The 26,050-nt window shown below is 35.1% G+C and overlaps 6 protein-coding genes across 9 annotated transcripts in view; 3 read left to right on the top strand and 3 right to left on the bottom strand.

Annotated features, from left to right (window-relative positions):
- LOC104750051 (beta-galactosidase 8-like) overlaps positions 1-4,015 on the top strand; it is a 4,758-nt gene extending 743 nt beyond the window's left edge. For both annotated transcript variants that reach the window (XM_010471775.1, XM_010471776.1), the window contains 16 exons: positions 19-114; positions 199-311; positions 404-470; positions 567-659; positions 756-899; positions 1,056-1,144; positions 1,216-1,321; positions 1,423-1,510; positions 1,594-1,712; positions 1,811-1,972; positions 2,073-2,275; positions 2,412-2,521; positions 2,618-2,718; positions 2,845-3,272; positions 3,357-3,702; positions 3,795-4,015. In XM_010471775.1, coding sequence (XP_010470077.1) covers positions 19-114; positions 199-311; positions 404-470; positions 567-659; positions 756-899; positions 1,056-1,144; positions 1,216-1,321; positions 1,423-1,510; positions 1,594-1,712; positions 1,811-1,972; positions 2,073-2,275; positions 2,412-2,521; positions 2,618-2,718; positions 2,845-3,272; positions 3,357-3,702; positions 3,795-3,902 — 2,373 coding nt within the window. In that variant the 3' untranslated portion in view covers positions 3,903-4,015. The remainder of the gene's footprint in view (positions 1-18; positions 115-198; positions 312-403; positions 471-566; positions 660-755; positions 900-1,055; positions 1,145-1,215; positions 1,322-1,422; positions 1,511-1,593; positions 1,713-1,810; positions 1,973-2,072; positions 2,276-2,411; positions 2,522-2,617; positions 2,719-2,844; positions 3,273-3,356; positions 3,703-3,794) is intronic.
- LOC104750052 (zinc finger CCCH domain-containing protein 24) lies at positions 4,176-8,760 on the top strand. Of its 3 annotated transcripts, XM_019237903.1 has the most exons (14): positions 4,176-4,923; positions 5,049-5,141; positions 5,232-5,423; positions 5,516-5,588; positions 5,727-5,859; positions 5,937-6,090; positions 6,194-6,277; positions 6,367-6,489; positions 6,982-7,158; positions 7,240-7,374; positions 7,553-7,589; positions 7,816-7,874; positions 7,960-8,294; positions 8,398-8,760. In XM_019237903.1, the coding sequence occupies exons 1-14, from the start codon at positions 4,252-4,254 to the stop codon at positions 8,642-8,644; spliced, it is 2,514 nt and encodes an 837-aa protein (XP_019093448.1). In that variant the 5' UTR covers positions 4,176-4,251; the 3' UTR covers positions 8,645-8,760. The 3 variants fall into 3 exon arrangements, with proteins under 3 accessions (XP_019093448.1, XP_010470080.1, XP_010470079.1); XM_010471778.2 differs by lacking the exons at positions 6,982-7,158; positions 7,553-7,589 and adding an exon at positions 6,603-6,779 and having other exon boundaries at positions 7,779-7,874; XM_010471777.2 differs by lacking the exon at positions 7,553-7,589 and having other exon boundaries at positions 7,779-7,874; positions 8,398-8,682.
- LOC104750053 (mucin-1-like) lies at positions 8,773-9,715 on the bottom strand. Its single transcript, XM_010471779.2, has one exon. It carries the CDS (start codon positions 9,432-9,434, stop codon positions 8,802-8,804), a length of 633 nt encoding a protein of 210 aa, XP_010470081.1. The 5' UTR covers positions 9,435-9,715; the 3' UTR covers positions 8,773-8,801.
- LOC109129567 lies at positions 16,490-17,422 on the top strand. The gene is made up of 3 exons (XM_019237917.1): positions 16,490-16,600; positions 16,693-16,815; positions 17,044-17,422. The coding sequence occupies exons 1-3, from the start codon at positions 16,580-16,582 to the stop codon at positions 17,158-17,160; spliced, it is 261 nt and encodes an 86-aa protein (XP_019093462.1). The 5' UTR covers positions 16,490-16,579; the 3' UTR covers positions 17,161-17,422.
- On the bottom strand, positions 18,311-19,281 carry LOC104750054 (lactoylglutathione lyase-like). The gene has a single exon (XM_010471780.2). The coding sequence runs from the start codon at positions 19,224-19,226 to the stop codon at positions 18,672-18,674; it is 555 nt and encodes a 184-aa protein (XP_010470082.1). The 5' UTR covers positions 19,227-19,281; the 3' UTR covers positions 18,311-18,671.
- On the bottom strand, positions 20,226-21,062 carry LOC104750055. The gene has a single exon (XM_010471781.2). It carries the CDS (start codon positions 20,930-20,932, stop codon positions 20,585-20,587), a length of 348 nt encoding a protein of 115 aa, XP_010470083.1. The 5' UTR covers positions 20,933-21,062; the 3' UTR covers positions 20,226-20,584.

Consider the following 26,050-nt stretch of genomic DNA (forward strand, 5'->3'; position numbering starts at 1 on the left):
TTGGTTTTGGTGTTGCAGATGTGGCCAGACCTGATACAGAAATCAAAAGACGGTGGTTTAGATGTTATCGAGACGTACGTGTTCTGGAGTGGTCACGAACCGGAGAAAAACAAGGTCGGTTCGGTTTTTTTTTTTTGTATTTTTCCTTTATTATCTATTTTTGGAGTTTTCTCTGAGTTTGTAATTTTTTGTTTGCAGTATAATTTTGAAGGAAGATACGATTTAGTGAAATTTGTTAAGTTAGCTGCTAAAGCTGGTCTCTATGTTCACCTACGAATTGGTCCTTACGTCTGTGCTGAATGGAATTACGGGTAAAAAATTCGGGTTAAAATCTGTCTTCGGTTTGATTGATTTATTAATATCTCTTGAGTGATTGTTTTTTTCTTCTGTGTGTGTGCAACAGTGGTTTCCCAGTGTGGCTGCATTTTGTACCTGGGATTAAGTTTCGAACTGATAATGAGCCATTTAAGGTAATGGTTTAGGTGATGTGTCATTTATAGATTTTTGGTTTCTTTAGTTGTATTGTGTAGTTGTTAGAAGATGGGTTTGGTTTGTGTGTGTTGCAGGCGGAAATGCAGAGATTTACCACTAAGATTGTTGATTTGATGAAGCAAGAAAAGCTTTATGCATCACAAGGAGGTCCAATCATTCTCTCTCAGGTTATTATTTCTCTGAGAACTAATTGAAAAATCTACTTGTTGTATTGTAACATCTCTTAGGATTCTTCTTTTTGTGTTTTTTTTGTTTGATGTTAGATTGAGAATGAATACGGGAATATTGATTCAGCGTATGGTGCTGCTGCGAAAAGTTATATCAAGTGGTCTGCTTCTATGGCTCTTTCACTAGATACTGGAGTACCTTGGAACATGTGTCAGCAAGCAGATGCTCCTGATCCCATGGTGAGTTTCTAATGATTCTAACTACTTTAGTAATTAATTGAATGTGGTAGTAGTAGTAAGTTCTTGGATAGGTAGTGTGTCAAATTTTGTGGTGGTTAGTCTTTCTGATTGAGACTTTCTTGCTGTTTGTTTTTTTTCTTTTTTTTTTCTTGGTAGATCAACACATGCAATGGTTTCTACTGTGACCAGTTTACTCCTAACTCAAAAAATAAACCCAAGATGTGGACAGAGAACTGGAGTGGATGGTCAGTCTCTTTTTGTCTTACTAATTTGTTTGTTTCCAAAGATGGCATTTTGACTTACTTTCTTGTACCAGGTTCCTTGGTTTTGGTGATCCTTCTCCTTACAGGCCAGTTGAAGATCTTGCATTCGCAGTTGCACGGTTTTACCAACGAGGAGGAACTTTCCAGAATTATTACATGGTAATAAACAAAACAAAAGCCAATTGTTTTCTTTATTAAGTTCCACAAGGCAATATTGAGCAAAGTGTTTAGATAAGTTGTTTTGGTTTTGTTTGGTTCAGTATCACGGTGGAACAAACTTTGATAGAACAAGTGGAGGACCCTTGATCTCGACTAGTTATGACTATGATGCTCCAATTGATGAATATGGTATGGATTCTACCACTGGGGACATCTTTGTTTACCACAAAAGTGTGTGGATTACTGAAGACATGTGATTCATTTTGTTGCAGGACTTCTTAGACAACCAAAATGGGGACACTTGCGAGATCTACACAAGGCTATCAAGCTTTGTGAAGGCTCATTGATTGCCTCAGATCCAACAATTACATCTTTGGGTTCAAATTTGGAGGTAATAATACTTTCATGTTATTCTGCTGCTTGACAAATGCTCTGATTTTAACCAGAAAAAAATGGTAATTCTAAATATGTAATCTTTTGTCTTTATAGGCTGCTGTATATAAGACATCTGGAACATGTGCTGCTTTTCTTGCAAATGTTGGCACGAAATCTGATGCAACTGTGACTTTCAATGGACAATCATATCACTTGCCTGCATGGTCCGTAAGCATCTTGCCGGATTGCAAAAATGTAGCTTTCAACACCGCAAAGGTCTGTTCAATAGTATCTTAAAACTGTTAAGCTCATTACCACTTACCATATTTCCCTTAGGAACAACCGACTAATTTTGATATATGTTCTGCATATCTAGATAAATTCTGCAACCGTTTCTGCCGCATTTGCCCGTCAATCATTGAAGCCTGATGGTGGTTCATCTGGGGAGTTAGGTTCACAATGGAGTTATATTAAAGAACCTATTGGAATTTCAAAGACTGATGCATTCTTGAAACCTGGATTGCTAGAGCAGATCAACACAACAGCTGACAAAAGCGATTATTTGTGGTATTCCCTAAGGTAGTGTAGGCCTAGGCCAATTTTCTCAGCAATTTCTCTTCTTGGAAAAGATGCTTGGTTCTGTTCTTATACCTACTTCCTCCATTCCTTATGTTAGTTAACAGAGCTTTTATGTGTGTGTTTTAATCTCTAACAGGATGGATATTAAAGGCGATGAGACTTTCCTTGATGAAGGATCTAAAGCCGTCCTTCACATTGAATCTATTGGTCAAGTGGTCTATGCTTTTATAAATGGAAAACTTGCAGGTACATCATTACTCTTGAGTTTTCACAAGCAGTTGAAATTAAGTTTGGAACTGAGTTTCTTGACTATATTAGTGATACACACTTTTTCCGTTGCAGGAAGCGGACATGGCAAACAAAAGATTACTTTAGATATCCCGATTGATCTTATAGCCGGGAAGAACACAATTGATCTCCTTAGTGTGACCGTAGGGCTTGCGGTACGTTATCTTCGTTTCTAATCTGCAAAACACTGGATTCTCCAATAGCAGAAAATGTCAACATTAATGCACAAGATGTTTACTAGGCAGGATTAACTCAATCAATGCATTTTACTTATTCCCCAGAACTATGGAGCTTTCTTTGACTTAGTGGGAGCCGGTATAACCGGACCTGTGACACTTAAAAGTGCAAAAAGTGGTAGCTCAATAGATTTGGCTTCACAGCAATGGACTTATCAGGTTGGACTCAAAGGGGAAGACACAGGTTTGGCAACTGGAGATTCTTCTGAATGGGTTTCAAAGACTCCTTTGCCCACTAAACAGCCACTAGTTTGGTACAAAACAACATTTGATGCTCCTTCTGGAAGCGAGCCAGTAGCGATAGACTTCACGGGTACAGGAAAGGGTATTGCGTGGGTGAATGGACAGAGCATAGGTAGGTACTGGCCAACCAGTATCGCAGGAAACAACGGTTGCACTGATTCATGTGACTACAGAGGATCTTACAGTGCAAACAAATGCCTCAAGAACTGTGGAAAACCTTCACAGACGCTGTAAGTAGTAATCTTCACAGACGTTGATTATTCTGTATTAAACGCTTCTTCAATAAGCCTAAGTACTGTAACTGTCTTTTGTAGGTATCACGTACCTCGCTCGTGGCTAAAACCGAGCGAGAACACACTTGTTCTTTTGGAAGAGATGGGAGGAGATCCAACACAAATATCTTTCACGACAAAACAAACAGGAAGCAGCCTGTGTCTAATGGTGTCACAGTCTCATCCAGCGCCTGTGGACACATGGACTTCCGGCTCTAAAATCTCGAAGAAAAAGAGAACCAGACCGGTTCTTTCCTTACAATGTCCTGTCTCCACTCAGGTCATATCTTCTATAAAATTTGCAAGCTTCGGTACACCAAAAGGTACTTGCGGTAGCTTCACCCACGGCCATTGCAACAGCTCTCGCTCTCTCTCCCTTGTTCAAAAGGTCTTCATCTCACTTTTATCTACTCTTTTTATCCTAACGACATTCATTTCCTCTCGATTTATTTATACTTTGGGTGTGACATATGATGACAGGCATGTATTGGTTTGAGGAGTTGCAATCTTGAAGTCTCGACTAGAGTCTTCGGAGAACCTTGTCGTGGCGTCGTGAAGACCTTAGCTGTTGAAGCTTCTTGTTCATAAGCTCCCGCAGATTTAACATAATAAGTTTGTAATAATTGTTGAAAATAAAGCAAATGAAATGGATAATGTAGCTTTATTATATGGTCTTTGAATCAATTTTGAATATTTGTTTACACCAAATAAAAAAGGTCACTATTTGTCGGTAACTTTATACTAAAAATCTAAAATCATAAATAGGATTGGGAGACTAAAATTGGTATAGAAAATTTAAAACCAAACCGAAACTAATTAATTAAATTCAGATGATTGGACTGAACGAAAATCATCTAAACCGGGTAGGGTTAATGGTCTGAGTCTCTGATACGATTTGAAACTCCATCACTTTCTCGAGCATCAACCGCCACTTCCAATGGCGTCATCATCATCAATCGACGAGCTTCCTTCGTCCGCCGTCGAAACCCTAACCTCCCAGACTCCTTCCACCACCACTGAACCTCTTCCAATGGAAACATCGTCAATAGAAATCAATGGGATTCCATCAGCGACCAAAACCCTAACACCTCCTCCTCCGGCCGAGCCAAGTCCAATGGAGACATCATCAATCGAAGATCTTCATCCTTCTCCCTTCGATCCAATTCAATCGTCCGATTCACTACCAACGGATAACAGCGAAGCCGTCGGGGTAAAACGGAAACGAGCCGATGACGAGAAGACCGATCTCGAATCGTCGGAGACGAAGGTTACTCTTTCGCCGTGGTGGAAGACGAGTCTTTGTTCTTACTTTAGGCGTGAGGCTTCGTGTAGCCATGGGAACGAGTGTAAGTACGCTCACGGTGAGGCAGAGCTCCGAATGAAACCGGATAATACTTGGGATCCGACTTCTGAGCGTGGTAAGAAGGCCAAGGCGATGAAGATGACTGAGCACGAAGTGAAAGAAGATGAAGAGGTTTTGTTCACTGAGCAGATGATGGAATCAATCGATGATGATGGTAGTGTTTTTGATTTGTCGCTAAGTAAATGTTTGGTGCATTTACCTAGAAAATGGCAATCAGATGAATTGAAGACCTTCTTAGGAGAGCAGGTAAATAAAGTCTTAGTCTTTGGTTTTATATTTGAGGAATTTGAATTAAATGTGTTCATGTTAGTGTAGTTGAATAGAACTTTGCGAATTCAGTGATTGATTGATTCATTCATTCATCTTTGTAGGGAGTTCAATATAAGTCTGCAAAGAAAAGAAGAGGAATGATGGTTGGTTTTGTGACATTTGAGAATGCAGAACAATTGCAGAGCGGCGTGGAGGTTGGTTTTTTTGGTTTGTTTGTTGAGCTTATATGTTTTGAGATATATCTGAGAATGTTGTTTCGTTAATCTGTTGAATTTTATTTGCAGATTTTGGATGGGAAAACTGTTAATAGCAATAATTTGAAGATCGCTGATGTTCTTCCCCGTACATTCGACAAGAAGGAAACGAAAAAATCCGTTAAAAGTGCTCGTGAAGCTGTGACACCCTTGGCTGACCTTCCTTATGCGGACCAGCTTGAACAAAAAAAGGCTTCTGTAGCGCAAATGCTGAAAAAACTTGTCAGTAATTTTCTCATGTTTGATTTGCGTTGGTGTTTGTTAGTTTCAACTTCAACAGAGTGATATTGATTGGAAATATAAATTCTTGGCAGGCGAGGAGTGCGCGTAAAGCTTGTCCAAATGGGGGTTCACTTCCAGAATGGGTCCTTACGTCTAGAGACAGAGGTAAGAAAACAAATCATTGTTGTGTTCTGGGATTACACTTCTTAGGTGTTGGTTGGTATATCTCTTTGAAGTTTTAATTGCATCCTGGCAAAGTTAATACTTGTGATCTCCATTCTAATTCATACATAAAATCTTTAGGTGGTCTTTCATGCAATCTCGAGGGCATAATAGAATCACCGATTACAGATGGCTACAGGAACAAGTGTGAGTTCTCGGTTGGATTATCTGTTCTGGGGAAGCCAACTGTTGGATTCAGTCTAGGAAACTTTTGGTAGACATACTTTCTTCTTCCCTGAAACTTGCGTTTTTCTTATTGTCACGGGAAAAACTAATGCAAGATCTTTCCAGTGCGGGTGTGACAGCAGTCGAGGAGCCTGTGAATTGCCCCAACATCTCTAAAATTGCTCTTCAATATGCTTCCATCTTTCAGAAGGTTATAGAAAACTCAAAGCTCCAAGTTTGGAATAGGTTTCACCATAGTGGGTTCTGGCGACAGTTCACGGTATGTGTATTGCAGGAAATGCTGTTATATTATAGCTCAAGCATGAGCATGACTTTACCTAATTAATACTTTTCTTATACTTTGCTCAAAATAATTATATTAGGTTCGAGAAGGGAGGAAACCCGGCGTGTTTTCAAATGATGAAGATGCCGTTACAAGAATTGCGGAGGTTATGCTTATTGTTCAGGTTTGTGTCTTGTATGGTATTCGATGTTTTTCATTCATCCTACTATTATTTCTTGTTTTAATTTCTCTATCTCGTGTGAAACTATTCAGGTATGTTTAACAGGTTCTGATGAGGCAGAAGTGGCAACTGAGTTTAAAGAAATGGCGAAAGCGTTTGCTGAAGGAGCTAGAGCAAGCTCTCCAACTCTTCCTCTGACTGTATTAGTTGTTCAGGTGGTTACTTTTCCTCACTTTTTATTTAATCAAATTTTTAAAAAATGTATAATACAGTTTCCTAGCTCTTCAGTCCCATTTTGTTATTAACTGCCTCTATCCTTCTTTCTCAGAACCACACAGGAATATCAAATGTTGCACCACCTGATGCTCCACTGCAAGTGTTGCCTATTCCAATGTCAGATAATGGGACAAATCAGGAGCAGGCCACCAATGTCTTGACCGAAGCTCGGATTCATGATCATATTAACAACCTTCGGTTCAGCATTTCTCCCACAGCATTTTTTCAGGTAATAACTGGATCTTCACTAACAATACATTTCAAAATTCCTTTGAATATTGTTTAATTGATTTGAAAACTAAANGCATTAGTTGTTCAGGTGATTACTTATCCTCACTATTTATTTAAGCAAATTTAAAGAAAATGGATAATACAGTTTCCTAGTTCTAAGTCCCATTTTGTTATTAACTGCCTCTATCGCTCTTTCACAGAATCACACAGGAATATCAAATGTTGCACCACCCGATGCTCCACTGCAAGTGCTGCCTATTCCAATGTCAGATAATGGGACAAATCAGGAGCAGGCCACCAATGTCTTGACCGAAGCTCGGATTCATGATCATATTAACAACCTTCGGTTCAGCATTTCCCCAACAGCATTTTTTCAGGTAATAACTGGATCTTCACTAACAATACATTTCAAAATTCCTTTGAATATTGTTTAATTGATTTGAAAACTAAATATCCAGGTTAATACTGTCACAGCAGAAAAGTTATACTCAGTTGCTGGAGACTGGGCTGACCTTGGTCCCGACACTTTACTCTTCGATGTATGCTGTGGAACTGGAACAATCGGGCTTACACTGGCACATCGTGTTGGCATGGTAAATACTCTCCTATTTGAACTTGCAAAACCGATTAGTACCAATCCTAACCGTGTCTATTGATTTGGTTGAAGCAATTATACTTTTGTTTAACTACATCTGGTGACCAAAACTATAAAAGTTGGTACAACTGGTTCTGTGTTAAAGGTTTTGGTGCTAACCTATTACGATCTTACAGGTAATTGGCATAGAAATGAATGCTTCGGCTGTAGTAGATGCCGAACGGAATGCNTACTCTGCTACTTGAACTTGCAAAACCGATTAGTACCAATCCTTACCGTGTTTGTTGATTTGGTTGAAGCAATTATACTTTGTTTAACTACATCTGGTGACCAAAACTATAAAAGTGGGTACAACTGGTGCTGTGTTAAAGGTTTTGGTGCTAACCTATTAGGCTCTTACAGGTAATTGGCATAGAAATGAATGCTTCGGCTGTAGTAGATGCTGAACGGAATGCAACGATCAATGGCATTAGCAACTGCAAGTTCATCTGCGCAAAGGCATGTATTTGACAATAACATATCTCATAGTTGGTTCCATTATCTTAATCTTTATTCATGGTAGTTTGTTGGCTTTGTTATACAGGCAGAGAGTGTGATGAGCTCTCTACTTAAACAGTACTTCGATGTGACTGAAATGGAAGAAGCTAAGCCTTTAAGTAATGCTAACGACAAACAAATTCCCTCAACAGAAGAAATGTCAAACTCAGAGCATGTAGCTGATCAAAACCTACCTCCTCCATACACTGGAGTAGAAGACCTTCAAGATAATGCACAGAAGGATTCCTCGTCCATAGAACCGGAAAAATCTATAAAACCACAGTTCAAAAACGTGGTTGCTATAGTTGATCCACCTCGTTCTGGACTTCATCCAGCTGTAATCAAAGCTCTTAGAACCCATCCCCGGCTAAAGAGGCTTGTGTTAGTCCCTTCTCTAAACACTCGCTACCACAAACTCGGTTACATGGACTCTGTTTCCTCTCTTTGCTTAACACCAGAATTGCCCATCTTTGCTTTGATGCAGGTACATTTCGTGCAACCCCGAAACGCTAGTGGCAAACGCGATAGAGCTTTGCACGCCATCATTTGATGAAGCGGATAGAGGAAACAAAAGTTACCGAGGGAACAAGAGAATAGGCATTGCCGGTTTGGCTCGACGTAGAGCCCAGTCAATGCCAACTTCTGAGCCTTTTAGACCTGTCAAAGCTATGGCCGTTGACCTTTTTCCCCACACTGACCACTGTGAAATGGTAATGCTCCTTGAGAGGTAAGAATATGCAATAAACTCTATAAGACAATGATGTAGCACCAAAAGAACAAGCAACAACTATTTTTGTTTTACATAAAACACAGTTTAAGGATTATATATGTTTTACATTTTTGAGAAGTGAAACAAGTTTTTTAAATCCAAAAAAAAACATGGCTCTTTTAAAGGAACTCTCCTTCAGTAAAGTAAGTGTAACGAGCTCTGGTCATGTTATCTCTTCGTTTCTTGTAAATAAGAGCTCCGATAACAATCGCTCCTACTCCCAATATTGTTCCAATGGCGATTCCGGCTTTCTTCAATCCACTCATTCCGCTATCTTCACCATTTGTGTCCTCGTATTCATCGCCGCCCTCGTCGCTTGCTTTGATGTCATTTGACATCCCCAATTCCGGTGCAGGAGATGGAGCATACTCTGTTTCCGGGTCAGAATCATCATCGTCGTCATCATCGTCAGATGGAGCAGGAGCGGGTGCTTGTCCAGGAGATGATAGAGATGGTGACGGAGCAGGGGGAGATTCCGGGTGAGGAGGTGGCGGTGAAGGTGATGGAGAATCTGCGAAGGATTCAGGTGATGAAACCGGTGGCTGAGGGGAATCTGCTTCTGGTGAAAAAGACGGTGGCAGAGGAGAATCTGCTTCCGGTGATGAAGATGGTGGCAAAGGAGAAGAATCCTTTAAAGATTCATGTCCCGGCGAGACAGCTGGTGACGGAGAATCCTCCTGAGCGTGCGCAAATTGGAGAGTTAGGAGGAGATACATTGATAGCATAACAATGAAACCGAGCTTTTTCGCCATTGCGACACAATGTGGATTGATCAATACACCAATTGGGGAATTGCTTTTCTTGTTACGGAAGAACAAAGGGGAGGGAGAGAATGGTTATGGAAGAAGCTAAATCAAAATAAACAAATACATGTTTCTGTTGAATTGTAAAATCAACAAATATGTAAAAAGTTATTTTATTTCGTTTGATCCACCCATGTCTAACGCATTACGCAGCGTTCAGATTTCAAACTTGGATGCATGTCTTTTTTTTCTTTCTTTCTCCTTTCTATTTATAACACTTGTAGATGTACTTATGCCATTTTTTAATCTTTTTTTTGTCTGTTTATTAAATCAACAAGTAGTAATATATATATATATATATACAACCCGAACAAATGTTTTCCCCATAGTTTTAATGTTAAACTGGTAGGAAAACCAGTTTTGGAGCTATAATATTTTTCACTTATCTCAGTTCGAATTACTAAAAATATATAGACTGGAGAAAGTAAATCATTCCCTATACTTATTCTGAATTATATCATTCCAACCCAATATGAGGTCTATATCTATAGGCCACAAAATATAGTCATTTCTTCTTGCTCCAAGGTGAGCTCCACGGATTCACCTTAATACAGTAAGAGTGGAACATAATGCTGCTTGTAAAGAGGAGAGAACAACAACCCTTTAAGATGAAATTAGAGGAGTCAACTAGTTAAGATGATGTCAAATAATTAGCATGAAATTAGAAGAATAAAAAACTTTAACAACCAATAATAATACATCATGTGTCTTACTGTTCCCCATTTTTGTTTATTCAACATTTTGAAAAAATTCAACATGGTATAATTCACATAGATTTTTTTTTCATTTTTAACACCCTCATTGTATGAATTTAATATTTGACTTCATAATTCAACACTTCCATTGTACAAAGTCTCAATGATTAAGAAAAATATTCACCCTTTATGTGGTGCATATAGCTCTCGAATCCCATCAAAAATCAAATAAAAGGATATGAGTGTCCTATGTCTCTACAAATACTCTAACCAAACCCTAAACTCGATCTCAGGATGCATGTATCAAGAAATATTCAGCCCTTATAAATCTTACCTTTGGATGTTCTCCTCGACCGGTGAAAATCTTGCTTGGCTCAATCTTGAAGTTAACTTCCTCCTAATTAACACTATCGACAATGATCCACTTGAATTTATGCTCAAGCTGCTTTAAATGAGTCAACCGTTTCTACATACAAAGAATACAACAGTCATAATAGACTCTTAAACAAGAACAATGGTTGTTGATATCATATTGTAAAGATTAAAAACATACAAGAGTATTACTCCTCTTTTTCTCTTCTAAAATTCATTCGTAGATTTTGGTGAAATCACAATCTTCCAAGGATTTCTCCCAACTCTCTTCCCAAGAGATTTGGACCAATCTTCCCAAACATTTTCAGTGCACTTAGGCTTATGGATGAAATAGGTGTGGGTGAAATAGGCAAAGAGGGTGACCATCTCTTTTTGCTCCAAGGTGAGCTCCACGGGTTCACCTTGGTACAAGACTGGAACATGATGTTGCTTGTAGAGGAGAAAGAACAACTACCCTTTATGATGAAATTAGAGGAGTCAAATAGTTAGGATGATGTCAAATAGTTAGGATAAAATTAAAAGTATAAAAAACTTTAACAACCAATAATAATGCATTATGTGTCCTAGTGATCTCCATTTTTGTTTATTTAACGTTGTTTAATCCACATAGATTTTTTTTCATTTTTCAACACCCATATTGTATGAATTCAACAGTTGAATTCTTAATTCAATACCTTCATTGTACATAGTCTCAATGATTAAGAAAAATATTCACCCTTTATATAGTACATATAGCTCTCGACTCCCATCAGAAATCAAATACAAGGATATGGGTGTCCTATGTCTCTATGAATACTCTAACAAAACCCTAACCTCGATCTTAGGATGCATGTATCAAGAAATATTCAGCACTTATAAATCTTACCTTTGGGTGTTCTCCTCGACCGGTGAAAATCTTGCTTGGCTCAATCTTGAAGTTAACTTCCTCCTATTTAACACCATCGACAATGATCCACTTGAAATTATGCTCAAGCTGCTTTATATGAGTCAAGCGTTCCTACATACTAGGAATACAACAGTCATAATAGACTCTTAAACAAGAACAACGGTTGTTGATATCATATTGTAAAGATTAAAAACATGCAAGAGTATTACTCCTCTTTTTCTCTTCTAAAATTCATTCGTAGATTTTGATGAAATCACAATCTTCCAAGGATTTCACCATACTCTCTTCCCAAGAGATTTGGACCATCTGCCAAAACATTTTTAGTGAACTTAGGCTTAAGGATGAAATATGTGTGTAAAATGGGCAAAGAGGGTGGCAATCTCTTCTTGATCCAAGATGAGCTCCACAGGTTCACCTTGGAACAAGAGTGGAAAATGATGTTGATTGTAGAGGGGAGGGAACAACAACCCTTTAGGATGATATTAGAGGAGTCAAATAGTTAGGATGATGTAAAATAGTCAGGATGAAATTAGCAGTATAAAAAACTTTAACAACTAATAATAATGCATCATGTGTCCTACTGGTCCCCATTTTTGTTTAATCCACATATATTTTTTTTCATTTTTCAACACCCTCATTGTTAAATTCAATAGTTGAATTTATAATCCAACACCTCCATTGTACATAGGCTCAATGATTCAAAAAACTATTGACCATTTATATGGTACATATAGCTCTCGACTCCCATAAGAAATCAATAACAAGGATATGGGTCATGTCTCTACAAATACTCTAATCAAACCCTAACCTCGATCTCAGGATGCATGTATCAAGAAATATTTAGTCCTTATAAATCTTACCTTTGGGTGTTCTCCTCGACCTGTGAAAATCTTGCTTGGCTCAATCTTGAATTTAACTTCCTCCAATTTAAAACCATCAACAGTGATCCACTTGAATTTATGCTCAAGCTGCTTTATATGAGTCAACCGTTCCTACATACAAGGAATACACCAGTCATAATAGACTCTTAAACAAGAACAACGGTTGTTGATATCGTATTGTAAAGTTTAAAAACATACAAGAGTATTACTCCTTTTTTTCTCTTGTAAATTTCATTCGTAGATTTTGGTGAAATCACAATCTTCCAAGGATTTCACCCTACTCTCTTCCCAAGAGATTTGGACCAATCTGCCCATTTCAGTGAACTTAGACTTATGGATGAAATAGATGTGAATGAAATAGGCAAAGAGGGTGACCATCTCTTTTTGCTCCAAGGTGAGCTCCACGGGTTCACCTTGGTACAGGAGTGGAACATGATGCTGCTAGTAGAGGGGAGGGAACAACTACCCTTTAAGATGAAATTAGAGGAGTCAAATAGTTAGGATGATGTCAAATAGTTAGGATGCAATTAGAAGTATAAAAAACTTTAACAACAAATAATAATGCATCATGTGTCCTAGCGGTCTCCATTATTGTTTATTTAACATGGTTTAATCCACATATATTTTTTTTATTTTTCAACAGTTGAATTCATAATTAAACACCTTTATTGTACATAGTGTTAATGATTAAGAAAAATATTCACCCTTTATATAGTACATATAGCTCTAGACTCCCATCAGAAATCAAATACAAGGATATGGGTGTCCTATGTCGCTACAAATACTCTAACCAAACCATAACATCAATCTCATGATGAATGTATCAAGAAATATTCAGCCCTTATAAATCTTACCTTTGGGTGTTCTCCTCGACCGGTGAAAATCTTGCTTGGCTCAATCGTGAAGTTAACTTCCTCCTATTTAACACCATCTACAATTATCCACTTGAATTTATGCTCAAGCTGCATTATATGAGTCAATCATTCCTACATACAAGGAATACAACAGTCATAATACACTCTTAAACAAGAACAATGGTTGTCGATATCATATTGTAAAGATTAAAAACATACAATAGTATTACTCTTCTTTTTCTCTTCTAAAATTCATTCGTAGATTTTGATGAAATCACAATCTTCCAAGGATTTCACCCTACTCTCTTCCCAAGAGATTTGGACCAATCTGTCCAAACATTTTCAGTGAACTTAGGCTTATGGATGAAATATGTTTGAGTGAAATAGGCAAAGAGGGTGGCCATCTCTTTTTGCTCGAAGGTGAGCTCCACGGGTTCACTTTGGTACAAGAGTGGAACATGATGCTGCTTGTAGAGGGGAGGGAACAACAACCATTTAGGATGAAATTAGAAGAGTCTAATAGTTAGGATGATGTCAAATAGTTAGGATGAAATTAGAAGTATAAAAAACTTTAACAACCAATAATAATGCATCATGTGTCCTACTGGTCCCCATTTATGTTTATTCAACATGGTTCAATCCAGATAGATTTTATTTTTTATTTTTCAACACACTCATTGTATGAATTCAATAGTTGAATTCATAATTCAACACCTCCATTGTACATAGTCTCGATGATTAAGAAAAATATTCACCCTTTATATGGTACATATAGCTCTCGACTCCCATCAGAAATCAAATACAAGGATATGGGTGTCCTATGTCTCTACAAATACTATAACCAAACCCTAACCTCGATCTCAAGATGCACGTATCAAGAAATATTCAGCCCATATAAATCTTACATTTGGGTGTTCTCCTCGACCGGTGAAAATCTTGCTTGGCTCAATTTTGAAGTTAACTTCCTCCTATTTAACACCATCGACAGTGATCCACTTGAATTTATGCTCAAGCTGCTTTATTAGAGTCAACCATTCCTACATACAAGTAATACAACAGTCATAATAGACTCTTAAACAAGAACAACGGTTGTCTATATCATCTTGTAAAGTTTAAAAACATACCATAGTATTACTCCTCTTTTTTCTCTTCTAAAATACATTCGTAGATTTTGGTGAAAGCACAATCTTCCAAGGATTTCACCCTACTCTCTTCCCCAAGAGATTTGGACCAATCTTCCCAAAAAATTTCAGTGAACTTAGGCTTATGCATGAAATATGTGTGAGTGAGGCTGTTTTAAAGCTCTGGGGACTTATTAGTCCGTCAGCTAGGCAACGAGGGTGGTCATCTCTTCTTTCTTCAAGGTGAGCTCCACGGGTTCACCTTGGTACAAGAGTGGAACATGATATTGCTTGTAGAGAGGAGGGAACAACAACCATTTGTGAATGAGGGATGTCCATTGTTGAACTCTTTAAGAGGCTTCTGATATTTTATTCCTCTCTATCTAATATAAAAATCTAAGAAAAATATTTCAAAGGTGATATAGAAACCCAATTATGTACTTTTAAAATATTTTATAAAAGTTTATCTAATATATTTCTATGTTTAAATTTGAATTATAAATATTTAGTTTTGAAATGATATATATTTCAAAAAATGTTATAAAGAAATAAAAAATAATGGAAAAACGAAATAATCATAGTTGTTTCTCTGTTTTTCAGATGTAGCAACATGTTAACACCAACAATAGTTGTCTACTATAACAACTACAAATCCATAATACTCGAGGTGGCTAAGTTAATCTATCAAAATATATGAGAATTTCGAGGAATATTTGTGCAACTTAGCACATTTTTCAAAGGATATCTAAACTGTGGCTAATTGTCTTCTTATAGTTTGTAGATTTTTACATATAAAATCATCGAGTTAACTCTCCATGATCAGACGATCTCTAATAGACGAATATAGCAAAAAATAGTTTGAACAAATATTTTATGGAATGAAATTAGAAACTTTAAAAATTGTATGAATATTTATTTTGGAACTCTTATATGACTCTATCTATGACTTTTATTTTATATGGTTAAACTTCATATTTACATGCAAAGTAATAGGCGGTTGTAAAATATAGAAAAATATATTATATAGATATCATATAGAAATATATATTTTATATGTTTATTTAATTATGTCATATAGAAAAATATAGTATACATATCAAATGAAAAATAGGCGGTTGTAAAACGCTTTAAATACAGTTATTTAATATATAAATACATATATATATATATACATATATATATATATCACTCTTTTGGTGTCATTCTAGATCAATCATAAAGAAGGTCATTTTTTGACAAAATGTCATTTTTAAATGTGACTTTTAAACTAATTTTCTATTTTATCCTTAACTCAAACTTATTTTTAATTAAATTTAAGCCACGAATCCCTTTTAAAGATGAGATATATGTATAATTTAAATTTTTTTAGTTCATGTAAAATTTGACAATGTCAACAATAGACATATGCAAGATGTGCATTTGCATTAAACCATATTAAATTAGCAGAAAATAGTATTCTCTCCGTTTCAAAATATAGGATGTTTTAACTAAGGCACGCAGATTAAGAAATCTTTACTTTTAACAAGTTCAACCAGAAACAATACTGCATAATATAAAATACTAAACTAATCTAAAAGTTGCATAGAAACTTGAAAACATCCTACATTATGAAACAAAAAAACTTCTCTAAGACATCTTATATTTTGAAACGGAGAGAGTATATTTTAAAGTCCAAAAAAAAATTACAAAAAGTTATTTTATTTAGTTAAGGTCTATTCTCTCAAAATTGAACAGAACCATAACTTTTAAAGCTATTTTTAAGCCGGTTCTACCTCACTGGTCATTTCGAGTGGGGCAGAACCGGCTTAAAAATAGCTTTAAGCCGGTTCAGAGTAGAGACAGTAATTGGCTATGAATGAGAATGAAAAAATAGAGATGAATGAAAAAAAAAAAAAAAAAAAGGTTAAAAAAAAGCTATTTTTTTAGTTTTTTAATCCAAGTTTGAATGTATCACACTTGGATTTAATTCACTTGAAGACGAATCTTTTTTTGCAGCACTCTTGTTTAAAAAAATTCCTGTTTTTCTAAGTGACTTTTTGTGAGACGACGACTCAGTATTTTCGATTAATTATAATGTTTTTAAAAAATTTAAAAAAAAATTAAGAAAAAGGTGACCTTATTGTTTAACTGTTAAGGGCTAAGGCCCATAGTTGGCCCAGTTTTATACGTCTCTTTCTCGTCTCGTTGCATAGTCGTCTTCCTCAATTTTCAATTTATTTTTCTCGAGAAAACAAAAGAACCCTCAAATCAAATCCCAGCAAAAATCAAATTAGAGAGTTTTCACCATGATCAGCATTCTCGCTCAGGTTTCTTCTTCTCGTTCTCCAGATTCCTTTATTTGTTTCTTCTAAGAATTGAATTTGTTATATCCGTTGGTTTTAAACGATTTCTTCTACAGGAACGTCTTCTTGGTTTCACTCTTGGTAGCGCCTTGACTGGGTTCCTCGTTTACGAGCAGCGAAAGCTCATCATCCATCAATCTGTTTCTGATCCTAAATCTCAATCCTTCGATCAATCTCAGGTTATTTCTTACTTCTTTTTCCCCCTCTATTTGTCGCAAACGTTTACAAATCCCTAAAATTATCATTCAATTGATGAGAATCTAGGGTTCCAATTTTGAAAACATTTAAGGGGTTTGATATTAGGATTTGGAGTTTGCCTTTTGATATTAGGGGTTGTAAGGTTCTTAGATGAACTTATGGTTCTAGTAGCTTTGAGTTGAAATTTAGGATTGTTTTTGTCTTCTCAGGTGAGAGATCGCATATTCGGGAAGAAGTATCGTATGGAATTTGCATCTCTGTGGAACAAAGCTGTGGATCAGACTTTTGAACCTGCCATTGAGTATCTTAGTTCTCGTAAATGGTAGAGATGGATAATAGTTCTTTTGCTGAAGATGTGAAACTTCTACAAGGCTCATGAATTCGATTGTTGTTTTCGTGTTCTTGATGATACTACGAGTTTGTTTGAGATGTAGACAACTTGGTTGTTATGGCCTTATAACTGAATACAGCACTATTCTTGTTTTGTCTACTTTCTTGAGAAGAGAATTGTTTGTTGTGTTTTAGTTACTGAAAATGTTATCAGAGGTTATTGTTGTTTTGGCTTAATGATTGAGATGTTGTGGCGTACGACTTGTTATATTATGCTAGATTTGATTTCTTTTTGGCAGGCGATCAGTATTTGATTATGCGGTAAACATTAGAACGCTCTGCTATTACCCACTGCAGATGGAAATTTTTATATTTTCTCTATCATGTATCAAGCTTAAATACCAGGCTGAATGGAATTGGAAGTTTCTGCTGCGATGATCCATTTGCAGCCACAGGGAGAGGCAAGCAGCGGGTTTCGGAGGGTCTAAATTGGCATCCTGGTTTTTCCTAGTTGTGCGTGAAAGAAGTTTCTCAAATGCATGGACATTTAAGGTATTTCTACTTTCTCTGAAAACATGTTTTCATAGTTTCATGGGAGTAGTAATGCAAGCATTGTAGAGGTTATAGGCATATTATTGTTCAAGTTTGTTTCTTGGTTCATTAGCTTTGATGGTAGTGGATATTCTTTTCCCAGCCTAGTTCTTGTTTTGATTCCCTTCTCTGAAACTACTCAGGTTTGTTCTTCTGGATCTGATGAGGCCAAAGTGGCCACTGAATTTGAACAGTAGCAAAAGCATTTGCTAAACATCAACTTCTTCTGACTACAGTTAGTTGTTCAGTTCAGGTGATCACTTCTCCTCACTCGTTTTCTTTTCGAAGTTCCGCAGATACTCTTCTCCCGCGTTTCTTTGTTTGTGCAAATAAGTTGGTCTAATTCGGAGCCACCACAGAGACCCTTTCTAGCAGTTAGGGGTCGGAATTTTAACTGAACCAACCGAACCTTACCAATCGAAACCAGTGTTTAAGTTATATTGATACCTTCAACTTACTCCAAATTAACAACAACACTCTTTATCGTGTCTCTTTATTTTTAACTTTGTTTTGTTATTGATAGTTACTGTGCTATTTTTCTGGACAAAAAGCATGTGTTACTACAAAATTTATGGTAGAGATTACGCTGGTTTGAAAAATACATTAGAATTTGTTCACATTTTTCAGAACAAACCTAACCAAATAGAAACCCAACCAAAGCAACACCAAACCAACTTTAAAACGAAACTGAACTAGACGAACCAAGACGAACAAAACCGAAATAACTACGGTTTGAGTTCAGTCAAGTTTTATTAAAAACTAAACCCAAACCGAATCCGAACAAAAAAACAAAATGGCCTGACCTACTAGCACTCATGGTTGGAACTTGAAAGGAGTTCGCGTCCCAAACAAACATTGATTAATAGAGTGGTAGCTTAGCACAACATCGGACTAGGTAGAGACGAAACGAGTAGTATTAAGAATTGGGCTGGGGAATTTTACGGTCGGATGAGCCATTGAGGGCAACTGGAGGTGCGTGTCGGTCTTCTGGGAGGTGTATGGCGTCTGCTGAATGGCGTGGGACAAGCTCGAGATTCTCACAGTTGCAAATCTCCACCATAAAGCCATCGGGGTCGTTGAAGAAGAGCTGGTCGATGGCTGCGTCTTTCTGGTCACCCACCGTCCTCTTGATGTACTTCACGTCCACTTCCTTGAGCCTCTTTTCCAAAGCTTCCATGTCTTCGCACTGGAAAGAAATGTGGTTGTCCATCGGGTCCAAATGGTCCGTGTTGGAAGGTAACTTGTCTTCGTCCTTGACTTGCACCAAGTGGATCCCTACACCATAGTTGAAAAGCCACGCACCGTCGAAGTTTAACGCCGCTGGACGCTCTATCTCCACAAACCCTAACACCTTCGTGTAGAACTCCAAAGACTTTTTGACGTCTTTGCAAAGCCTTGAGACATGGTTCAACGCCATTAAAGGCGGCTTCGAGTTTGATACATCATCATCACCTTTCTTTTTCTTCTCCATCAGATTCCGACGAGACGCGGCTTTGTTACTTCGCCTAAAAGAAAGTTGATAGTAGTACCTTAAAAACGGGAGCGGCGAGGACTAATTGAAGGACACGTGACGGACGCCTGAATAGGGAGCTTGCATGTATGAACACACATATCGCTCACGTGTCACTCTTCACACACCTTCGCATTATTTTTCTATTGTAGCAGAGGGACGATGTCGACCAGCAACACTTATCTTATCTACCCACTCTATTACAAGTGTGGCTAGAGAGCGGTATTAGTATGTGAAGAAACGAGTTTTTTAAATTTTGTTGTGTTAATACTAATCATCATTATAACTAAAACATAAAGTTAAGAATAAAAATACTGGTTTGTGACATCATTAGTGATTATGATATTTGCTTTTCACTTATTTGTTCAAATGAATCTTTAATTTGTATACTATTCATGATACTTCAACAAAACGTATCTTATAATGTATTTTCAATCCAAACAAATATAATTTCGAAAGTTATGATCTTCATAAATTTTGCTTTTATTTTTTAAAAACTTCATCTTTTACAAAGGTTCTATATATCTCCTAAAAATTATTTTATAATCAACCATTTAATATAATTAACTAAGTGTAAAATGTTTACAAGTCCATTATAAGATATATATATATATATAGAGAGAGAGATATTGATATGTGTGTGTGTGTAATTCTAGATGAAACTAAACTAGACTAGAGTTGACAAAAAAACTAAATTAGTTTGTTTAGTTTTCTATTAATGTGTTTAATATTTTTTTTTTAAAGGTTAATATGGTTCAATTATAGAATTCAGAGCCTTTATAGTATTCTACTATTAGATTTGATAATGGTAATGTAATAAACATGGTTATGGCTAGAGAGGGTCATTTGGACTAGTATAAGTATAATAACAATGAGGGACTTTTCAATCTAGTTTTTTTTTCATTTGGTTCTGAAACGATACAAAATATTGAAAATGGTATTTAAAAAAGTCGCAAGACATAATAATAATCCCTTTCTTTTTCTCAAGAAACTCGTCAACCAAACTTTTGTACTCGAGGTTTCTAACCAAACTCTTTCTATAGATTCAAATCTATAACATAGACTCTAAGTTACACACTTTATAAACCAATACGCTAAACCAAACTTTTAACTAAAGTGGGTCTCCAAAAGTTTGATATTTTGGGAGTCTGAGGCTAAAAGCCACAAATTTAACCCTTCAAACACGGCCCTGATGGTAAACAGTGAAAAATACTCTGCTATTAACCACTGCAGATGGATATTTAGATACAAGCTTCTAGTAAAGGGAAAGCAAAAGCACACATTACAACTCAAAGTCTAGCTATATGCCCTATCATGGTTCACATCAGCACAGCAAACGCAAGTCCAAGGATGATCCCAACCACACTACCAGCTCCTATTCCGCTTTTAGAACCAACTGACATTGATGCTACTTCGCTTTCTTGTGCTTTAGCAGAAGCTCCTTGAACCTTTGCAGCCACGGGGAGAGGCGAGCAGCCGGATTCCGAGCAAGGGTCAAAAGTAGCATCAGTGGTTTTTGGTTGCGCGTGAAAGAAGTCAAATGCAGAAGGTGAAAATGCCACTGGAGTCTCGTAAGCCAACCCATGAGGAGCTCGGTCTTGCGCTAAGGCGAAGTTTGTGAAGATTAGAGAAGAGAAGATAAAGAAGAGGCAAGTTTTTGAAGTCATTTCTATAAGTCAGCTTGCGTTGGTTTCTTGAAAGTGTGTAGAAGGCTATGAGTTTGAGCAGGTGGTGGAGCTAGTGTAGTGTGTTTTGTTGGGACTTTGAGGAGAAGGTTGGTAACTAATTTATAAGGTGATGTGAAATAAAGTGGTTGTTGTTGCTTGGGATTAATTAAAAATCGGGTGGTGAAAAAGATAAAAAGACATTTACAGATGGGAACAATATGATTTCTCATGATTTCTCTACCTTTTCCCAACATATATTTTTTCTTTTTTCTGCTTCTATGGTCCTGAATCTTTTGGTTCACTGAAAACCCAAAGGTCTTCAGATTTTGCTAAAACAATTTTGGTTTGACGAGCTTGAAAACTAGTGGTGGACAAAAAAATCAAAACAAATTTTTCAATCCGAACTTATTAAGTAATTTAAACATCTATGATATAATTCAAATTAACTTCCACAAAACAATCCGAAATAAAATTTTGTTATTATTTGGTGTTATTTTCCAGATCCAAAAAAAAAAACAATGCCCAAACCTAGTAGTTAAAAACCACAAAGACTGGTTTTACGAAGGTTTGCTGAGTTAGTATATACTTCGCCTAAATAATTGCTAATTAGTAAATATATATGAGTAGATCTGGTCCCATAATACTTAATCACTACCTTTAGTTGTTACTTGTTAATTACCATCCTAAAACTATTAAGGCATAATTAGGACGTAGTAGATGAGAAGTAGGAACCATCATTATACTTTAGCATCCTATAATTAAATTCAAGTTCGTCTTCCCTTAAAGGATCAGCAACAATATATATATATATATATATATATATATAACTTTTTAATATTCAAACAGAGTTATATGTGAGTGAGTGTAATAATAACAACCTGCATTGGAACACAACATCGATCTCTAATCTATTAATGGCACAAGAGGGGTCAAGCATGCATCTCTTCCCTTCACGCCTTATATTTTTGATTGTGAGTTTGATGCACGAGATTAAATCTTGTATCTTACGTTTTATTTCATTAGGTATGTTAAGAATATTGGTTTAGTTATATCAATACTATTTGTTATGCGTTTTTATGAAATAATCATCCTAAAAAAGGTCTCAGAATCTCATTTGTGTCCTCCTGATTGGGAATATATTACTCTGCACTGATTACATATTTATGTTGTTGTTGTTGTTGTTTTTATATTGTCAACTTTAATAATTTATATTAAACTCTAAATTGGGAAACCAAACCTCCGAGACAGAGTTGGTGGAATTTTTTAGAGCAAGTAAACATTGCCACCTCTGCATGTCCTTAAACATATGAGTTTCAAACTCCACATTTTCACTATATTGAGATTTGGCAAAACAATTCGACATTATCAGAAGAATTGGCATTTATCATGTATAAATTTGTAACAAAAATACAAGATAAATTTCTTTAAATACCACAAAAAATATTTTTTTTCCAAAAATACCAAATTTTAGTTTTTTTTTCCAAAAATACCACAAATTGTTTTTTTCCAAAATTACCATAGATGTAGAATTTTTTTTTTAAGTTTGAGTTGACAAATTTAGTTTTAGGGTATAGTTTTTAGAGGTAGGATTTAGTATTTAGAATTTAGGAATTAGTTTTTAGTATTAGAACTTTAATTATAATTATGTGGTATTTTTGAAAAAATTTCTATTTTAATGGTATTTTTGGAAAAAAAAACTAAATTATGATATTTTTGGAATAAAAACATATTTTAGTGGTATTTATGACAATTGCCCAAAATACAATTGGGTTCCGTTTTCATTAGCCGCGTCATCAGTTTCATATAGTATTTGTTTCTTTTAAATATTGTATCAATTCATTTTTACGTCCATCAACATGATTGTATAGGGACTATTGATTAATTGATAACCTCTTCTAATCTTTATTAATTGTTTCATGCAGTTTCATGTGTGAAAAGATAGCTTGAGGGGTTGGTATAAGGGTTTTGATTGGTTTCACATGTACCACCATAACGTCCATAACGTGACTTTTCTCTTCAGCTTTCACTGTTCACACACTTCACAGGATTTGTTCTCTCGTCCGTAAGTTTCCCATTACTCACGTGAGAGCTCGCGTGATTTTTGTAGATTAACTATGTTCATTCAAATCAAAACACTAGCAGAAGTTTTTTAATTAATTCATAGGCCAATATAGCGATGTGGTTTTGAAGACGATAGGTTGGTTGAATTTGTTTAAATTTAACATTTTAACAATGTTTAGTGAATAAGATTCAATTGAAGGTAATGATTTAAAAAATTCACCAAGCTAAAATCCTAACGTAAACAAAAATAAGATAACTCATTCATGTGAGTTCGAGGAAAAGAAGACGAAACATGGGCTTTCTTCTAGCCCTCGCCTCTGTTTGCTTTCTGTCCATGTAGCAATTAGTCAGTGGCAGGGCCGGTCCAAACGATTTCGAAGGCTTTAAGCAAACTGTAAAACATTATTTTCATATATGACATCAAAATTTTGTTAACATTTAACTAATATCATGTCTGAAAAATTAAAAAAAATCACAGACCAAAATGATTTTAATCACATAAAATAGAAATATTAATTACCAAATTTATATAAAAAATGTGATTATTGGTTGAGGAATGATAAGTTGACAGAGAAAATTGATTTACTTATTAGCTTAATATTTGGAATTTCAAGAAATTAGGATAATAAATAAAAAAAATTAGAAAATTTTTAAAGTCGGGATGAAAGGTACCTGCAGAAAAATCAATACAATAAAACTTTTAAGTTGTCGTAAACAACATGTTTATATTAGATGATGATTTTTTAAAATTATAAGCACCTGCCGAAAAAGCGATACAATAAAACTTTTAAGAGTTTCTGCAGCAATAACACCTCAGTTTTGGAGTGTTTTAAGAGTGACACATCATTAAATCATCATCTAATATAAACATTTCATTTACTACAACTCATATTTTTCAACCAATAATAATTACTTTGTTCCACATCAATGTTTATGGATTTTAAGAAACTCACACATCATTTAAATGGTATAACTAATCAAATTATAAAAAATAACAAACATCATATCAATATTTTCTAAAAACAAATGTTAAAAATTATACCTTAAATTTAAACTAGATGAAAAAATTATTTACAATTTTTAAAAATATAATAATGTTAACCAAGTATAATAATCATTGTATGTCATATATATCATTGTAATAATAAATCTTTTAGACTTTTCAATATGAACATAATATTTTTTGACTATATAAATTATACATGCTTTGGTTGAATTTTGTTAATAATAAAACATTTATTGTTTCTTAATCTTTGTGTTTTTAGCCAAAAACTCTTAATAATATTCTCCCTCTGGTTTTATTTACTTATCGTTTTAGAATTTTGCACACAAATTAGGAAAATAGATCAATGCTCTATTATACCCTTTCTTTAATATATTTTCTAAATTTTTATTGGTTAACGCATTAAAATAGTTGGGATAAAATTGATATTTTTACCAAACATATGCATTGAAAACTTAAAATGACAAGTATTGGAAAACAAAATTTTTACTTTATAATGACAACAAAAAAATCATAGGGAGTAATTATTTAAAATAAGTAAAATAATCTCGAATTTGGGTCAAACTAGATCTTTTTTTTAATTTAATGTTAAATTATACTCAAAGAAAAAATAAACATTTTACAACCTTTGTAGAAACTGTGTGTTTAAAACATTTGTTTGTAAGATAAAACTTCAGTAGAATCTAGCCTCAAATCATGCTTGAAGATGGGCACCCTCTTTGTCGAACATGGTAACTAAACTAGATCCTTTTGACTCGGATTTTAAGGTGGGTGTAAATTAGATTTTTTAAAAGTATTTAAAGACATCTAACTTATATAAATATAACTTACTTCGTTTTTGTTTTATAATTTCAAAAAAACAAAAAAAAATCATTTTTATCATTTAGGATGAGCAAACACAGTCAACTCTCATTCACCATTCTGATTATCTTCACCATTCTTGTGATAGGTTTATACTTACATTTAGAAGAAAAAATTAATATATTATATATAATAATTGTTTGAGAAAAAAATAATTTGTCATAATCCAGTTGACAGACAAAAGAGTTTTACTTAACATTATTCTTTAAAATACCAATTCGCTTATGATATATGCTCTATGAATATATGTGTCAAACCTTCTTCTGTTCAAAATATAATTCCATAATATAAGGTTTGGCTCCTTCTAGGCCAAATTCATACCATGGCTACTAGACCTATATACCACACTGATACCTAAATATTTTCTTTTGAAATTTCCTGCTTTATAAAGTTATATGGTCTTATCATATTATTGAGAATTATTGTGACATGAACTGATTTCACAACAATAATTATTGAGAATTATTATTTCTTTTTCTTCAATAATTGTTCTCTTTTTGTAATATGGTTGACAACTATTTCAAGATAGATATTTCATAAATTTTGATGTCATGTAGTTTTCGATGAAAATTTATATAATTTTTTTATAATAAAAAAAACATATTCTGCACATAACTAATAACTTATATATCGTCCCTACAATACTTTTTCAACACAGATCTTTTTATGGATACAAAACAAAACTTTTGGAAATATATATCCTCTTAAGATACTGAAATTAAGATATAACGTTTGAAACAATTTTGTTGTTTTTGTAGGAGTGGTGGGAGACGTGAGCCAAGGAAGAAAACGTCAGTGTCACAAGACCTATCCGTTCCAGAATTGTGTAACCAGTGAGTGTGTAAATATGTGTATAAAGAAGTATAAGAAGGCGGGCGCTATTTGCACAAGATCGAATGAATCAGTTCAAGGAGTAAATCAGTGTAGATGTCTTTTTCATTGCCGCTCTTAAATTATTTTCATATTACAATAAATTCTAAAGTAATTCATAATCAATTAGAGCCATGAAGTAAAGTAACTTAACTTGTTGTGCCTATATTATGTTCACTATATATTATAAATAGTTTCTAATACTGGTAAAAGGCGTTACGAAAATGAGCTCTCCAACAATCATTTAACTTAGATGATGCAAATTATTTCTTCGAATTGACATGTCTCCCTATTGATTTAAGATTTCTATAGATCATTTATGA

The sequence above is a fragment of the Camelina sativa genome, chromosome 16, assembly GCF_000633955.1.
Source record: "Camelina sativa cultivar DH55 chromosome 16, Cs, whole genome shotgun sequence".
Classification (NCBI taxonomy): domain Eukaryota; kingdom Viridiplantae; phylum Streptophyta; class Magnoliopsida; order Brassicales; family Brassicaceae; genus Camelina; species Camelina sativa.

Coding starts and splice junctions, on each gene's coding strand:
- LOC104750054 (XM_010471780.2), bottom strand. CDS start 19,226: ATGGAGAAGAAAAAGAAAGGTGATGATGATGTATCAAACTCGAAGCCG.
- LOC104750053 (XM_010471779.2), bottom strand. CDS start 9,434: ATGGCGAAAAAGCTCGGTTTCATTGTTATGCTATCAATGTATCTCCTC.
- LOC104750052 (XM_010471778.2), top strand. CDS start 4,252: ATGGCGTCATCATCATCAATCGACGAGCTTCCTTCGTCCGCCGTCGAA. Junction 5,142..5,231: donor AATTGCAGAGCGGCGTGGAG/GTTGGTTTTTTT, acceptor TTTTATTTGCAG/ATTTTGGATGGGAAAACTGT. Junction 7,875..7,959: donor GCAAGTTCATCTGCGCAAAG/GCATGTATTTGA, acceptor TTTGTTATACAG/GCAGAGAGTGTGATGAGCTC.
- LOC104750055 (XM_010471781.2), bottom strand. CDS start 20,932: ATGACTTCAAAAACTTGCCTCTTCTTTATCTTCTCTTCTCTAATCTTC.
- LOC109129567 (XM_019237917.1), top strand. CDS start 16,580: ATGATCAGCATTCTCGCTCAG. Junction 16,601..16,692: donor TGATCAGCATTCTCGCTCAG/GTTTCTTCTTCT, acceptor TTTCTTCTACAG/GAACGTCTTCTTGGTTTCAC. Junction 16,816..17,043: donor AATCCTTCGATCAATCTCAG/GTTATTTCTTAC, acceptor TTGTCTTCTCAG/GTGAGAGATCGCATATTCGG.